At 43.2% G+C, this 18,270-nt stretch overlaps 1 protein-coding gene across 1 annotated transcript in view; it reads left to right on the top strand.

The window, feature by feature from the left end:
* Window positions 1-3,250: 3,250 nt before the first annotated feature.
* The window catches only part of cdca7b (cell division cycle associated 7b), a gene marked incomplete at its 5' end in the record, with an annotated part of 80,818 nt that continues 65,798 nt past the window's right edge, over window positions 3,251-18,270 (top strand). The window contains 7 exons of the mRNA XM_080787275.1: window positions 3,251-3,268; window positions 4,927-5,066; window positions 7,445-7,463; window positions 8,076-8,200; window positions 9,420-9,993; window positions 12,000-12,065; window positions 14,785-14,979. Of these exons, the coding sequence (XP_080643401.1) occupies window positions 3,251-3,268; window positions 4,927-5,066; window positions 7,445-7,463; window positions 8,076-8,200; window positions 9,420-9,993; window positions 12,000-12,065; window positions 14,785-14,979 (1,137 nt within the window). The remainder of the gene's footprint in view (window positions 3,269-4,926; window positions 5,067-7,444; window positions 7,464-8,075; window positions 8,201-9,419; window positions 9,994-11,999; window positions 12,066-14,784; window positions 14,980-18,270) is intronic.

The following is an 18,270-nucleotide window of genomic DNA, read 5'->3' as shown; positions in this document are numbered from 1 at the left end:
GTAACCGTCTTTAAATAAATACTTTAGGAAAAGCCTATGGGGGAAAAATGCATTGAGATTAATTTTCTGGGGCCACTCGTCGTTCTGAAAGGGGGCGGGACTGCGGCGCTCTATAGCGCGTCACAGAAGCGTCCACGTGCGTCACAGTCAGAGCGGGACGTTCGGGTCCGACAAGTCCCGGGAAAAGACTCCCCTGTGATTGTCCAGTATAGTCACTCGAGTGGCGGTATATGCGCCGTCTGAAAATGTTTAGTGCCAAATGGAAATGGACCCGCATGCGGTCGATCTAAACACCCAGAGAAGAGGCTCACGAGGTTGTGCAGCGTTCCTCAATGCACTTTAACACATTCTGACCTGAGATCAGATTCATACGAGGTTTCCACTGGACACACACTGGTCCTGATGATAACCCATTCTGACCTGAGATCAGACTCTAAAAAATATCAGTCGTTCACCCACCCTCCCCCTACACCTCTGCTCACCTAGGGGCCAAAAAGAGCAGCATTTCGTGTGCTATACATACAGTGCTATACTTATTTATTGTAATGTTTTATTATTTATGTATTGGTCAGAATAATGTCTCCGGTTGACCATGCGCCAAGTTCCCAGGCGATCATGCAGGGACCGCGTGGGGAAAAAAAACTGAAAGAAACATTGAAAAGGAAAAGATTGTTTTTGTTGTTGGTTCAAACTTTAAAAAAAAAGCTGCAACACTGGAATGTAAAAAACGTTGCTTTACCTGTTGAGTTTTGTGGGCATCGAAAGGACCGGGACGTCCGAGGTGGAAATCAGAGAGAGAGAGAGAGAGAGAGAGAGCTGTATCTAGTGTTTCAAAGGCCATTGTCAGCTCATGACTATAATGTATAGTTCTGTTTTACAAGAATGTTGTTTTTGAACCTGTTTGCATGACGTGACAAAGAAACCCTACAGATCCCCCCACATGCTCACAACAATGCAACGAGACTCTTTGTACTGCTGTAATATTGTTGACGTGTAAATATATAATTATGCCTATTGTCTGGGATGTCATTATTTATCTATCGTTGAAGAGGAAAACAAGTCAAACATGAAAGCAATACGTGTGTCCCCTCGAACCCCGAACCACCCCCCCATTCAGACAGTCAAAGCCACACGTCTTTTCTAAAGCCGCATTTTACTATGTCAAAGTTTTACTGAAAATCAATAAATTATAGGTTTTATGTGACATTTACTGGTGTGTGTGCAGTTGGGTCATTTTGTCAAATGTTGATCTGCTGAGACAAGGCAAAAAAAACAACAACACGTGAATACCCGAAGAATGCCTATACCACATTGTTTAATACCACAAAATACTAGGGGTGTAAACATAATATAGTAACTGCATCGAAAAATCTATTTTAATGTCATGAATCGAAGTATATCGAAATGAAAACGGCAACATTGAGTACGCATCGTATCGAATCGTTTTGCTATGCAAATAATCGATATGTACTACATTTTTGTGCGTGGTGTTTAGCATTTTATTTAGAAGATAAAAGAACGAGGGGATTAATTACTTGGTTTAAAAGAAAATCAATATATTTTCAATAGTTACTGTATCGATTTCAAATCATTGTATCGGATCAGATCGCCATAATGAACCGATATCGTCCATGTATCGTATCGTCGACCATGTATCGTATCGCTGTTAAAATCGTTACACCCCTATGAAATCATCTTCTCAATTAACCGTTTCAGTACATACGACGCGCCTGAACGTCATAAGGATTGGAACCGAGAGGTGCCTTCGACGTGTGTGGCCGTCCTAGCGCACCCTCAAAGATACGGGGCGAGATAAGAATATTCAGAATTCGAGCAGAGCGCAAGCACTGTTTTCTAGTTTTGCATGAGTTATTTAGACAGTGGGGGAAACAAAAAATAAAATAAAAATTCTTATTTACAGGGGCACAGTTGGTAGTGCTGTCGCCTCACAGCTAGAAGGTCCTGGGTTCGATTCCCGCTCGGGGCGCTGTGGGTGCTGGCGGCGTGTTTCCTACTCCGCGTCATCAGTGCCCATACCCGAAGGCGGGGTTGGCGAAAGGGCCTTTCTGTGTGGAGTTTGCATGTTCTCCCCATGTCCCCTATAGGGTAGGTACCCTCACAAAAACATGCAGTAATCCTGGTCTCTAAACTGCCTCCCCCTGGCCACCCGGGGCGCCTGATGGAGGGGAAAGGAACTGGTTGGAATAACGTGTTCCTTCCACGCGCTACGTCCAACCAGGGAAACTCCCCCCTGTCAGGTGTAAAGGAGCAACTTGGACACTCAGACATGAAGGAAGCATGAGTTAAGTCCGTTGCTCTCCCCAGGTTGGCGGAGGGTGTGTAGAGCCCAGGATCACAGTAGATGATTGACACAGGGGTGCCCCCTGGGTAAAGTGCTATAAGGAAAAAATAAAATGCAGACATATTTAATTAAAAGGCCTATAAGAATAAAGACTATAGGCCTATATGCGGATTAGATTAGCATATTGTTTATACTGATCACAAACTCGTATAGCTACGCTGACGTCATCTGGATTATTGTGTGTGTGTGTGTGTGTGTGTGTGTGTGTGTGTGTGTGTGTGTGTGAGTGAGAGTGTGTGTGAGAGAGAGAGAGAGAGAGAGAGAGAGAGAGAGAGCGAAATCAATCAGGCATACTTGTTAAAACTAGTATGATATAAATAAATACATTAATGGATGACAGACAGACAGGCAGGCTAGGCAGACAGACAGACAGACAGACAGGCAGGCAGGCAGGCAGGCAGGCAGGCAGGCAGGCAGGCAGGCAGACAGACAGACAGACAGACAGACAGACAGACAGACAGACAGACAGACAGACAGACAGACAGACAGACAGAGAGAGAGAGACACTGACTTTTGGACTACAGCGCCGACCACGCCCACTTGCCGTTTTTCGCGCGAATCCTGGACGGTACCATTTCGGCGCAGGGGCGGGGGGGGGTGGAGAGAGAGAGACGAGACAACGTCATCCTTGTTGTGGTTCGACTCTCGCGTCAAGTCACGGAGACGTCTCACTAACTCCGAAGAACACATTTCTCATGTAAAATAATATAACCTCATTTTGCTCAAAGCTCAAAGTTTTATAAAGTGTAAAGCAAGAGCCCACCCCCCTCCCCCCGCGTGCACAGACCCGCGCCCCGTTTGTAGTTTGAATCCAGTTTCATTCATACCTCAACCAACACACACAGCAAGGAGAGGAAACTGTCTTCGAAAGATATAAAGCACATCGCAATGACTTTAACCTCCAAGGTAAGCAAGTCTATTATCGGTGTTGTTATGAATATGTCGGTATTCTGTTGCACCAACAGCAGGCATTTAGCGGTGTTTTAACTTTGGTCAAAGACAAGTAGCTAGTAGCCGCATTTTAGTTGACCGTGTCCCTCCTCCTCCTCCGTCATGACAGACATGTGGTCTTTAAAACACATTTTAAGTGAGATATCTTTGATGTGCGAACAACGCTACTACCCGTTAAACTTCTGTTTGTTTTGCTGCTAGAGAGAGAGTTTAAAGACGATATGTTTCCCCTTAGTTTGTGATGAATTCCTGTTCTGTTCTTTGGCTATATATACAAGTGTATTTGTACGTCTCTAAATGTTTTGATGAATTGAGCAAAAGGTGGACCCTCTTGTAAACAAGTGTAGTGCTTTAGGGTGTCGTCCACTCAGACTCACGGTTAACAGTCTTTGCATTGAGTTTGTGCTCGCAATGTAGCCTACTGTAATCCTGCAAACTGTTAATACATATTTCAATCAATCAATGGATTCCTGTTCTGTTCTTTGGCTATATTATATAGGCCTAAAGTGTCTATTTGTACGTCTCTGAATGTTTTGATGAATTGAGCAAGGTTAACAATTAAGTGTAAACAATTAAGTGTAATGCTTTAGTTTATGGTGTCGTCTACTCACAGTTAACAGTCTTTGCATTGCGTTGTGCTTGAAATGTACTGTTCATTCTGCAAACTGTTAATAGATAGTTCGACCTCAGCACCAATGTTGTGTTGTTGTGGACAATGTAAAGCATTGATTGGCTTAAGTGTTTATTAACAGTTTGCAGAATTACAGTACATTTCTTTTCAAGCACAACTCGATACAAAAAAACAAAAACTGTTAATGAATTAACTGAGTGGGCGACACCATAAAGCATTACACTTGTTTTACAATAGGGTCCACCGTTTTCAATTCAATTCATCATAACATTTAGAGACGTATTACAAACATACACTTCTATATAATGTAGCCCAAAAACAGAGGAGGCGAGGAGGAATGAGGGCTTTGGTGCCCCTCTGCACTGGGTCCAGGGGGTCCCCAGCTAAGTTCCAGGGGGTCCCCATGAGCTAAAATGACAGTTTGGAACCAAATGGACCCTTATGTTTTATGGGGTCTGTAATAATGACGGGTCCATTTGCAACACTTGGTTCCATTTTGTTGTACACTGACTCTCAGAGTCGCATACATTTTTGATTTCATGATCTAAGTTGAGAGGGTCCCAGAGATAGAAATGTCATTAAAGGTGGTTCCGTAGACCAGCTGGTTCAAAACCTTTTTCACGTCAAGGACCCCCAAATGTACACTTAAGTATTAGCCCGCGGACCCCCCGTTTTAAAGTATATGCCAGGGACCCCCCATGAGGGACCCCCCATGAGGGACCCCCCATGAGAGACCCCCCATGAGGGACCCCCCATGAGAGAAGATCTTTATGGCTCTCTAGCAGTGATTTTCAACCCGTTTAATTTCAACTCGGTGGCGCGCTACGAGCTTGTAGGTCTGCTGTTTTTTTACAATAGCTAATAAACATAGTGCCAACACCAAAAAGGGGTGCCCGCCCCAAAATGGGTTTATTTAACGAATTATGACCCATAACACACTCACTGATCCACGTTGTCATTCTTCTCCCCCCGCCCCGCCCAGACTCGGCCCGCCGTGCGCAGACGGGCGCCGCATTTCAAGTCCAAGTTCATCACCACGGAGCTGGCCCGCCTCTTCAGCCAATCGGACAGCGAGGAGGAGGAGTTCCAGGGCTTCAGCGACGAACAGGAGCGGAGCGGAGGGCTGAAGGAGGACGAGGAGGAGGAGGAGGAGGAGGAGGAGGAGGAGGAGGAGGAGGAGCAGAGCAGAGGCGTCAACAAAAGGCTGAAGAACATGGTACCCTGCCTACAGTCACCTGGAATGTCTTAGTGTTTAGTCTAGTTTTAGTCGACTAAACGTCATAAGATTTTAGTTGACTAAATCTACAGTTGATTTAGTCGACGCGTTGTGAGCTTGTAGATCGGCTATTTTCAGCGTGCAACCAAAGTGTAAAATTACTTATACTGGATCTCTTGTCCACTAGTAGTCGCTTCCTAACATTTTAGTCTAGTTGTTATTTTTGTCGACGAAATTGTCAGTATATTTAGTCTTAGTTTTAGTCGTCGTAGCTTAATTTTCATTTAGTTTCCATTCGTTTTTTTGTCAGTGAAAAAAGGTAGTCGACGAACATTTTTCGTCTTAGTTTTAGTCGACGAAAACAACACTGCTTTACTATGGTTAAGTGCATGGAAATCACCTGTGATAAATTGCAAAAAAAAAATAGTGATTTAGTTGCCGATTCGATTAATCGATTACTAAATTAGTTGACAACTAATTGAATAATCGATTCGATTACGATGAATCGATGAAGCCCTACATGGTACACTACAGTACAACAACATGTACAGTAACATGGTACACTATACCGTACAATAACACTTGTATATAACACAGTTAACCCATTCTGACCGGGCACCCATTTTGGTGTTAGCATCATGTTATGCTTTACCTATTGAAAAATAGCAGATCTACAAGCTCATATCGCGCCACCGAGTGGCGCGATACGAGCTTGTAGGTCTGCTATTTTTGAAAAATTCGAAGAACGACTGACATTTTTAGAATCTGATCTCAGGTCAGAATGGGTTCATCAGACCAGTGTGTGTCCAGTGGAAACCTCGTATGAATCTGATCTCAGGTCAGAATGGGTTAAACAGCATAATGAGACAGACACAATTCAGAGTTTCAGAGTTATTAGAATCTTGTATTCCAATACGGAGCCAGCAATGAAGCGTTGCAATGGAACCCCATGTACTGACTCAACGCAACGCAGTCAGACTTCGGCTTAACCCATTCTGACCTGAGATCAGATTCTGGTAAAAATGTCTTCTACATCCTGACAGTTTTCCATTCTGACCTGAGATCAGATTCTGGTAAAAATGTCTTCTACATCCTGACAGTTTTCTATTCTGACCTGAGATCAGATTATGGTAAAAATGTCTTCTACATCCTGACAGTTTGGAAAACTAATTGATTATTAATTATTCTGACCTGAGATCAGATTAAAAAAATGTCTTCTACATCCTGACAGTTTTCCATTCTGACCTGAGATCAGATTCTGGTAAAAATGTCTTCTACATCCTGACAGTTTTCCATTCTGACCTGAGATCAGATTCTAAAAATGTCTTCTACATCCTGACAGTTTTCCATTCTGACCTGAGATCAGATTCTGGTAAAAATGTCTTCTACATCCTGACAGTTTTCCATTCTGACCTGAGATCAGATTCTAAAAACGTCTTCTACATCCTGACAGTTTTCCATTCTGACCTGAGATCAGATTCTAAAAATGTCTTCTACATCCTGACAGTTTTCCATTCTGACCTGAGATCAGATTCTAAAAATGTCTTCTACATCCTGACAGTTTTCCATTCTGACCTGAGATCAGATTCTAAAAATGTCTTCTACATCCTGATTCCTGACAGTTTTCTGGAAAAAAAAGCTATGTTTCTATGTCAGTCGTTCTTATAAATAGCAGACCTGGCGTGCTACGAGCTTGTAGATCTGCTATTTTTCAATAGCTAAAGCATAACATAATGCTAACACCAAAAGCGGTGCCCGCCCAAAATGGATTAAATACATTCCTACCCCCCCTCAGGGAGTAGGTGGGTCTTAATCCTTGAGACAATGGGAAGACCCCCCAGTCACAGGTCAAATGTCAGTAAAGAACAGAAAACAGCTTCTCATAGTTTAGTTTTCCCATGAGTGATTTGATCTCCTTAAATGTATAACTCTTTTTTTTTTAAACAATATATTTATTGCATTTTTCTTTTTTCTTTTTACAAACCGACAATACAACGGCCACTCGACCGCTGAGCCACTGTAATAATGGTGACGGAACCTAGACATTCTAACCCATTTAGATCTGAGGACGATTCTACAAACAAATGCCTTCTAAATTCTGACAGTTTTCTGAAAAAACCCAACTGTCACGGTTACGGACCACGGTCCTTCTGGTTATTTGCTTATTATAATAATTATTTATGGTGACAATTAAACTGGGATAATGATTATAAGTTGGAAATGTATTGTGTTATATTATGGCATGTTACACGTTGTGTTTCTTTTGTTTCCTCGTTTATGAAAGAGTTGGAAAATATGAGACTGTTGGCTGCAGGACTCAAATGAATGAACCCTGTCTCCTTCTGAATTATGTTACGTTTCTTCACCCTAGTCTAGGGTCAGTCATTCTGAAATATTTACATGTCAAGGACCCCCAAGATTATTATGTAATTGGGCAGCCGACCCCCCCCATCTGAAAATAATGTTGTAATTCCAGGGGACCCCCTGCCCCAGATGCAAAGATTTGAGTTAAAAAAAAAAACGTTCGCCCTGAAAGAATATATATTCAAAAGATTCACTTTCAAAAATATGAGCTAATAGATCTGCTGTTTTTCAATAGCTAAAGTATAACATGATGCTTTAACCCATTCTGAACGGGAACCCCTTTTTGGTGTTGGCATCATGTTATGCTTTAGCTATTGGAAAAATAGCAGACCTACGAGCTTGTAGGTCTGCTATTTTTGAAAAATCGCAGAACGACTTGACATTTTTAGAATCTGATCTCAGGTCAGAATGGGTTAATCAGACCAGTGTGTGTGTGTCCAGTGGAAACCTCGTATGAATCTGATCTCGGGTCAGAATGGGTTAAAACACCAAAAGGGTGTGTTTCCGTCCCAAAATGGGTTAACTTTATTTAGTTCTTCTGTCCCCAGAAGGTGGAGTCGGAGGAGGAGGAAGAGGAAGAGGAAGAGGAAGAGGACAGCGATGTGGACATCGGCTTCTACTCTGACGCAGAGGACGCCGCCTCCCCTCCCAGGAGGAGTCTGTGTGTGGCCATGAGGTACAGTAGGTGCACCCGTTTATTTAGCTAGCTTTTAGTTATAATTATCATTTATTCTTCTGTTTTCTCCATGAATATAACCACATTATGATCATATAAAATAAACTGAAATGGGAGTTAAATGCTAACCTGACGCTGCCAGATGAGGGCGGTATTGCGGAAACATATTCCCCAACACAACACTCATCTGGGATCTCTGACAGAGTTGAGCCCTGAGTCAGATCTGCTTCGCACCGAACCAATCAGCGTGAGCTAAAGGCGGGATGCGGATGTGACGGTATATAGACACGTCGATATGATTGGTTGTGTTTGCACGCCCACACGGTGATAGACAGACGCTCCCATCCAATCATCTACCATGTATCTTGAAAAAAAGGAACAGCCCCGTCATCGAATTTGCTTCCGCGATCCCAGATCCAAATAAGCTGTGAAACAAATTTGTGTAGCAAGATTTTTGGATCTGGCAGCGTCAGGTTAGTTAAATGCTGCAATTTGTAAAAAATAAAAATAAAATAATAGGCAAAATAAAAAAATATGACTCCTAACGTGGTTGAAGTGGGACTCATAAAATGTCCCTGGGACTCATTTCTAAAAAGACCAATACCTGCGTCCTGGGACTCATTTCTAAAAAGACCAATACCTGCGTCCTGGGACTCATTTCTAAAAAGACCAATCCCTGCGTCCTGGGACTCATTTCTAAAAAGACCATCCCTGCGTCCTGGGACTCATTTCTAAAAAGACCAATCCCTGCGTCCTGGGACTCATTTCTGAAAGACCAATCCCTGCGTCCTGGGACTCATTTCTGAAAGACCAATCCCTGCGTCCTGGGACTCATTTCTAAAAAGACCATCCCTGCGTCCTGGGACTCATTTCTGAAAGACCAATCCCTGCGTCCTGGGACTCATTTCTAAAAAGACCATCCCTGCGTCCTGGGACTCATTTCTAAAAAGACCAATCCCTGCATCCTGGGACTCATTTCTAAAAAGGCCATCCCTGCATCCTGGGACTCATTTCTAAAAAGACCAATCCCTGCATCCTGGGACTCATTTCTAAAAAGACCATCCCTGCGTCCTGGGACTCATTTCTAAAAAGACCATCCCTGCGTCCTGGGACTCATTTCTGAAAGACCAATCCCTGCGTCCCGTCCCGGGACATTGGAAACCTATTCACGTTCTAATAAGGCAGACCCACTTGCTCACCACCCCCGTGTCCCCCACAGGTTCCCCACCAAACGGCTGTCCACAGCGACACCGACCACGACACAGGAGGAGGTGCCCCAGAAGAGGGCGAAGAGGGCCGCCGCTGCCCGAGCCCGCCCTCCTCCTCCTCCTCATCCCTGCCGGAGATCCAGCCGGACCACACCTCCTTCTCCCCCCTGTAGGAGATCCAGCCGGTCCACACCTTCTCCTCCTTCCAGGAGATCCAGCCGGACCACACCTTCTCCCCCCTGTAGGAGATCCAGCCGGAGGCTGCCGAAGCAGGAGGAGGTGGAGGAGGAGACGACGAAGAAGAAGGTCTTGGAGAAGGAGCAGAGGCCACAGCGCGAGCTCCTGTTGTCCCAGATCCTGAGGCAGGAGCAGAGGCCACAGCAGCAACGGGAGCTTCTCTTGTCCCAGAGCCTGAAGAAGAAGCAGCAGCAGGAGAAGAAGAGGAGGCAGCGGCAGCCGCTCCTGTCCCAGAGCCTGAAGAAGGAGGAGGAGATGGAGGAGGAGGAGGAGAGGCCAGAGCAGGACGACCTTCTGTCCCAGAGTCTGAAGAAAAGGAACGAGAACATCCAGGAGAACAAAGCCATGGTGAGTGAGAGACTGTTTGTGTGAGACATGGTGAGTGAGAGACTGTTTGTGTGTGAGACATGGTGACTGAGAGAAAACGCTAATGTTACCGCTGCTGGATTAGTTACATTTTCGCTAGAAGCAGACTGTATCATATAATGAGTGACTGACTGTCGCAAACGATACAGAGACACCTCCCTGACAATAGAGGCTATGCGCGTGACATCATCATCAAACCAGGAAGTTATGCAGGAACGCCTACTGAGTGGCAAAAAACTACTTTTCTGGCCTTGACAGCCCATACACATCCACACAGAAAAGTCCTGTCTGATTGCATTAAACAGCATTAAACAATGTTAACCTCACTTTGCCACTCCATGTGCCATTCACTTTAAGTATGCGCATACCCTCTATAACGGAGAGACAGCTGGTTTATTTCTGGACCACAATGCTTTATAATATGAAACCATTTTAAGATGAGCCCATGTTATTCTCCATAGAGGAAATTACTTCTGTGAACCAGGCAGAACCAGGGGATGAGCGAGTGACGTCAGAGACTTTAGAACCAGGGGATGAGCGAGTGACGTCAGAGACTTTAGAACCAGGGGATGAGCGAGTGACGTCAGTGACTTTAGAACCAGGAGGATGAGCGAGTGACGTCAGAGACTTTAGAACCAGGGGATGAGCGAATGACGTCAGAGACTTTAGAACCAGGGGATGAGTGAGTGACGTCAGAGACTTTAGAACCAGGGGATGAGCGAGTGACGTCAGAGACTTTAGAACCAGGGGATGAGCGAGTGACGTCAGAGACTTTAGAACCAGGGGGATGAGCGAGTGACGTCAGAGACTTTAGAACCAGGGGATGAGCGAGTGACGTCAGTGACTTTAGAACCAGGGGATGAGCGAGTGACGTCAGGACTTTAGAACCAGGGGATGAGCGAGTGACGTCAGAGACTTTAGAACCAGGGGATGAGCGAGTGACGTCAGAGACTTTAGAACCAGGGGATGAGCGAGTGACGTCAGACTTTAGAACCAGGGGATGAGCGAGTGACGTCAGACTTTAGAACCAGGGGATGAGCGAGTGACGTCAGTGACTTTAGAACCAGGGGATGAGCGAGTGACGTCAGTGACTTTAAGAACCAGGGGATGAGCGAGTGACGTCAGTGACTTTAGAACCAGGGGATGAGCGAGTGACGTCAGAGACTTTAGAACCAGGGGATGAGCGAGTGACGTCAGTGACTTTAGAACCAGGGGATGAGCGAGTGACGTCAGTGACTTTAGAACCAGGGGATGAGCGAGTGACGTCAGTGACTTTAGAACCAGGGGATGAGCGAGTGACGTCAGTGACTTTAAGAACCAGGGGATGAGCGAGTGACGTCAGTGACTTTAGAACCAGGGGATGAGCGAGTGACGTCAGTGACTTTAGAACCAGGGGATGAGCGAGTGACGTCAGTGACTTTAGAACCAGGGGATGAGCGAGTGACGTCAGTGACTTTAGAACCAGGGGATGAGCGAGTGACGTCAGTGACTTTAGAACCAGGGGATGAGCGAGTGACGTCAGAGACTTTAGAACCAGGGGATGAGCGAGTGACGTCAGGACTTCGGTGCTCTCTATAAGAATGCCATTATTGCGAACGCAATGAGCACTTACTATGAGACCTAGCAGATCATGTCTGTCTGTCTGTCTGTCTGTGAGTGTGTCCGTGTGTCCCACCTTTGAGCCAATATATGGAGCGGAGTGATTTGGTTTGTGATTGATGCAACACACTCCATATTTGGACGTATAGCTGCTTTGGGGACTCCTTATAATGGTTATGGCTAAGTTAAAAACTTAACTTAAAAATAACTTAACTTAAAAAAATAATAACTTAAAAATAAATCTTAAAAAAACCCCAAATATGTACGAGCTGCGTTCGCTTCCCGCGTTTGCGCGTCTTACTGGTTATTGTTTGGTAGTTGAAGAGCTGTTGTAGTTCTGACCGTGGTTCTGACTGTGGTTCTGACCGTGGTTCTTCTCTCTCTTCCAGCTGGCCAAGTTGTTCTCTGAGCTGAGCTCCACCATGGCTGAGCTGACTCCCCTGAACACACCCCAGGTTAGTAGCGTTTACAACTGTGTACCATAGCTGTGTACCTATGTTCCCCTGGTTCTATGTTCCCCAGGTTCTATGTTCCCCAGGTTCTATGTTCCCCAGGTTCTATGTTCCTCAGGCTCTATGTTCCCCTGGTTCTATGTTCCCCAGGTTCTATGTTCCTCAGGCTCTATGTTCCCCAGGCTTTGAGAACGCCGTTTTATCCCTTCTCCGTGTAAACGGGCAAAACGGTGAATCCGCAAAACGTATGACATCATGGCTCACGTTGGCTCACAGCGCAATGAGCGCATATGTTTATTACATTGATGCAGAGCCATATCGTTATGATATAATGGAGTTCCTGAACAATAAGCCTCCCTCCTCGCCTACAAAGTGCTGCTCATCAGCGATGGTGAACGTAAAAACCATGATGTAAATAAAATGCCTTGCGATCGGCGGCAGCCGCGTTTATGTAGCCCTAATGTATTATTAAAATATATATCCATCCCGTGGCGCGCTCCGCCTGTATGCTCTGTGCTGCCTGTTGCGTGAAGGGGGAGCTGGCTCTTCTTCTTGTACCACCGTGGGTCTATTTGGCAGCCCGTTACCGCCACCTATAGCGACATTATATAGCGTTTTCATAAAGTGTGCGTTCTCGTGTATTAAAGGGTCAATAAGAAAAGAGAACGCATTACGGGACTTTGACGTTTTTATCTGGAGACGGTCGCCGTGTAAAAGAGAGGCCTCAGTCGCCACAAGACTGATTTCAGTCCTTTTTGGTTTCCAGAGAAGCCACAGCAAGCAGCATGTCATTCTGTGGAAGCAACGCTGAGCACCGGAAATGCGAAAAAAAAGCTTGTGGATCGGCTATTTTTGGTCTTATTTTAACCCGTTTTAGCCCTGAGAAAAGATTCAAAGGTCTTGTCTATGTTTCTGTGTCAGTCGGTGCTCAACCTTTTTCATGTCGAGGACCCCCAGAATTATCTGTATTTGGTCGCGGACCCCCATCTGAAACTATGTAGTTCCAGGGACCTCACCAGAAGCCACTGTTTGAGTTAAAAACATTTGCTGGGAAAAAATATATATATATTCAAAGATTTGCACCACATTTTTCACGATTCCACATTTTTCGTACCGCGGACCGCTCTATGAGCTTGTATTGTAGATCTGCAATTTTCCAATGGCTAAAGTATAACACAATGCTTAAAAGTTAAAACACCGTTGGCGAAAGGGCCTTTCTGTGTGGAGTTTGCATGTTCTCCCCGTGTCCCCTAGGGTAGGTACCCTCACATGTTCTCCCCGTGTCCCCTAGGGTAGGTACCCTCACAAAAACATGCAGTAATCCTGGTCTCTAAACTGCCTCCCCCTGGCCAGCCGGGGCGCCTGATGGAGGGGAAAGGAACTGGTTGGAATAACGTGTTCCTTCCACGCGCTACGACGTCCAACCAGGGAAACTCCCCCCTGTCAGGTGTAAAGGAGCAACTTGGACACTCAGGCATGAAGGAAGCATGAGTTCAAGTCCGTTGCTCTCCCCAGGTTGGCGGAGGGTGTGTAGAGCCCAGGATCACAGTAGATTATTGACACAGGGGTGAAAAATGGGTTACAAAATCGTGGGATAAAAAATATAATAATAATAAAACACCAAAAGGGTTGTAGATCGGCTAGATTGGTCAGAAATGATCTTTATCTAGTTGGTCTCTGGTGTCTCCTGTTTTGCCACTTGCCGAAAGGAACAGATCTTCAAGCAAACAAAGTGCTGCATCTGCAATTGAATATGGCGTCCTGTTAGCTTGAACATCTCTTCTATTCAGTAAATGGTTGCATTTATATAGAGCTTTACATTCACACACACATTCATGCACCGGTGACGGAGGGAAACCGTGCAAGGCACCAACCAGCACATCGGGAGCAATCCGGGGGTTCAAGGGATAGTTCAGATTTTTGGAACTTAACCCATTCTGACCTGAGATCAGATTCATACGAGGTTTCCTCTGGACACACACTGGTCTGATTAACCCATTCTGACCTGAGATCAGATTCTAAAAATCTCAGTCGTTCTTCGATTTTTCAAAAATAGCAGACCTACAAGCTCGTAGCGCGCCACTCGGTGGCGCGCTATGAGCTTGTAGATCTGCTATTTTTCAATAGCTAAAGCATAACATGATGCTAACACCAACATGGGTTCCCGTTCAGAATGGGTTAAGTTGTATGAAATACTTGCCATTAATATAGTGGTTGCAACTGTATTTATTGATTTCCCGAGTCCTGCAGGTGGGATTTCTGCTCTGGTTTTGGTGAAATATCAAGTAGTTCCGGTCATTTTGTTGGGGGGGGGCGGGCACTGGGGGCCACGCAGTAAAAGTAAATTAATCGACAAAACTAACGTAATTTTTTTAATCTGATCTCAGGTCGGAATCAGGTCATACGAGGTTTCCACTGGACCAGTGTGTGTGTCCAGTGGAAACCTAGTATGAATCTGATCTCGGGTCAGAATGGGTTAAGTTAAAAAAAATCTGAACTGTCCCTTTCAGAGTCCTGCTTACAAGGACACTTCGACACCACCTCTCTCTCCCGGGGTGAGCCCACAGGGATGGAACCGGGAACCTCACGGGTTCACCATCCGGCCATGCAAACCCCCAGTTGAGCGACAGACAGACAGACAGACAGACAGACAGACGGACGGACGGCGTTTGTGTGCGATGGAATATCGAGCACTTATCGTCGTTTCTTCTTCTTCCCACAGAAGAAGAAACAAACGACGGCGGAGAAATCGACGGCGCGGAAGCGGCGCTTTGAGGCGGAGGCGGGGTCGGAGAGGAGGAACCCGTCCCGCAAGGCCCGGCCGCGAGAGAACTTTGGCGTGGAGGAGAGGAGCGCGTCTCCGGGGCGGGGCGGGCGAGGAGGGCCCAGGACCGTGGACATCAGGAGACTGCTGGAGGTAACGCACGGGATATTATAGATTGATTGATTGATTGAAATATTTATTGACAGTTTGCAGAATTACAGTACATTTCTTTTCTTTTTTTATTGAAGGAAGAACAGACACAAACAAAAACTCAACTAACAATACAATACGGGAAAAAAAAAGAAAAGAAAAAGGACAAAAAGTAATAGAAAAAAAGGCTGCATTTTTCATATTACAATAAACATTCAATGAAATTCTATTGCAATATCGCTAGGCTGAGAGAAGAGATTCCACTTTTCCCCCTTTTTTATAGAATGTATCCTCTTGTAGTCTCAGTATGAATGTTAGTTTTTCCATAGAATGCAGTTCCTCAATAATGTCCATCCATTGATCTTTCGTTAAATTACAGTACATTTCAAGCACAAACTCAATACAAAGACTGTTAACTGTGAGTTGGACGACCCCAATTAAGCATTATACACTTGTTTACAAGAGGGTCCACCGTGTTCAATTCATCAAAACATTCAGAGACGTACAAATAGACACTTTCTATATAGTCAAAGAACAGAACAGGAATTCATCATAAAGGAGGTAAAAAGGGAAAAGAAACTTATACAGTGAGGGGAAAAAAAGGGGGTGGGGATTCAGATTTTACGGGGGCCGGTTTTCGAATTGTAGCCGTCCGTATAGGTGCCCTTTGAGAGCGGTTTTGAAGGAGTCAAGGGATTCACATGTCTTAATGACTGTTGGTAGGGCGTTCCACATTTTGGTGGCATAGGAGTGAAAATAATGTAGTCCCTCGGTACCAGTGTTTATTTCGTCTTAACTAAATGGAAACTAAATGAAAACTAAATGGAAACTAAATGGAAACTAAATTAAAACTAAATGAAAACTAAATGAAAACTAAATGGAAACTAAATGGAAACTAAATGAAAACTAAATGGAAACTAAATGAAAACTAAATGGAAACTAAATGAAAACTAAATGAAAACTAAATGGAAACTAAATTAAAACTAAATGGAAACTAAATGGAAACTAAATTAAAACTAAATGAAAACTAAATGGAAACTAAATGGAAACTAAATGGAAACTAAATGGAAACTAAATTAAAACTAAATTAAAACTAAATGGAAACTAAATGGAAACTAAATTAAAACTAAATGAAAACTAAATGAAAACTAAATGGAAACTAAATGGAAACTAAATGAAAACTAAATGGAAACTAAATGGAAACTAAATTAAAACTAAATGAAAACTAAATGAAAACTAAATGGAAACTAAATGGAAACTAAATGAAAACTAAATGGAAACTAAATGGAAACTAACTTAAAACTAAATGGAAACTAAATGGAAACTAAATTAAAACTAAATGAAAACTAAATGAAAACTAAATGGAAACTAAATGGAAACTAACTTAAAACTAAATTGAAACTAAATGGAAACTAACTTAAAACTAAATGGAAACTAAATGGAAACTAAATGGAAACTAAATGGAAACTAAATGGAAACTAAATGAAAACTAAATGGAAACTAAATGAAAACTAAATGGAAACTAAACGGAAACTAAACGGAAACTAAACGGAAACTAAACGGAAACTAAATGGAAACTAAATGAAAACTAAATAAACTAAGCTACGATGACTAAAAAGTAAGACTAAATGTATTGACAATTTCGTCAACAAATAAAACTAGACAAAAAATGCTAGGAAAGGGACTATAGTGGGCCAGTATAGTTATCCAGTATAAGTCATTTTACACTTTGTTGCATGCTGAAAATAGCCGATCTACAAGCTCGCAACGCGTCGCAGCACGACACGTTGCGAGCTTGTAGATCGGCTGTTTTCAGCAAGTGTAAAATCGGTCATTACGACATCAACGCCTGCCGGACGGTGGGCCGATGTTTATCCAGCGTTTTTTCTCCATGCACGACCGCCCCTCTAGAGCAGAAGAAGCACGCTGGCTGGACCAGGCTACATACAGGAGAGACAATTCCCATGCACATCATGTGACGTGACGCTTTTAATTCTATTCATTAGGAATGCACTATTCTACTACTACTGTATGTTATGAGTAGACGGTCCAGGCTCTGGCCAGGCTCCAGGCAAATCCGATATTGTTGACCAAATGTGACTCTGTTTGATACAGAGTCATTTTTTTTTCTCTAATCCAAAATGAGTTAAAAGCACAGGCAGACTCTTCACATACTAGAGCATGTCTGAAATAAGTGTCAGAGCTGAAATAAATGCTTAAACATGTAGCTATAGGTGTAATGTTAGAGTCCACAGAAGACATGTAAATATGAAATAAATGCTTAAAGATGTAGCTATAGGTGTAATGTTAGAGACCACAGAAGACATGTAAATATGAAATAAATGCTTAAACATGTAGCTATAGGTGTAATGTTAGAGACCACAGAAGACATGTAAATATGAAATAAATGCTTAAACATGTAGCTATAGGTGTAATGTTAGAGACCACAGAAGACATGTAAATATGAAATAAATGCTTAAACATGTAGCTATAGGTGTAATGTTAGAGACCACAGAAGACATGTAAATATGAAATAAATGCTTAAACATGTAGCTATAGGTGTAATGTTAGAGACCACAGAAGACATGTAAATATGAAATAAATGCCTAAACATGTAGCTATAGGTGTAATGTTAGAGACCACAGAAGACATGTAAATATGAAATAAATGCCTAAACATGTAGCTATAGGTGTAATGTTAGAGACCACAGAAGACATGTAAATATGAAACAAATGCTTAAACATGTAGCTATAGGTGTAATGTTAGAGTCCACATAAGACATGTAAATATGAAACAAATGCTTAAACATGTAGCTATAGGTGTAATGTTAGAGACCACAGAAGACATGTAAATATGAAATAAATGCTTAAACATGTAGCTATAGGTGTAATGTTAGAGACCACAGAAGACATGTAAATATGAAATAAATGCTTAAAGATGTAGCTATAGGTGTAATGTTAGAGTCCACAGAAGACATGTAAATATGAAATAAATGCTTAAACATGTAGCTATAGGTGTAATGTTTGAGTCCACAGAAGACATGTAAATATGAAATAAATGCCTAAACATGTAGCTATAGGTGTAATGTTAGAGACCACAGAAGACATGTAAATATGAAATAAATGCCTAAACATGTAGCTATAGGTGTAATGTTAGAGACCACAGAAGACATGTAAATATGAAATAAATGCCTAAACATGTAGCTATAGGTGTAATGTTAGAGACCACAGAAGACATGTAAATATGAAACAAATGCTTAAACATGTAGCTATAGGTGTAATGTTAGAGACCACA

This window comes from Protomyctophum bolini (assembly GCF_963924005.1).
Source record: "Protomyctophum bolini genome assembly, chromosome: 17".
Taxonomy (NCBI): domain Eukaryota; kingdom Metazoa; phylum Chordata; class Actinopteri; order Myctophiformes; family Myctophidae; genus Protomyctophum; species Protomyctophum bolini.
This window is presented reverse-complemented; position numbering and strand designations above follow the sequence as displayed.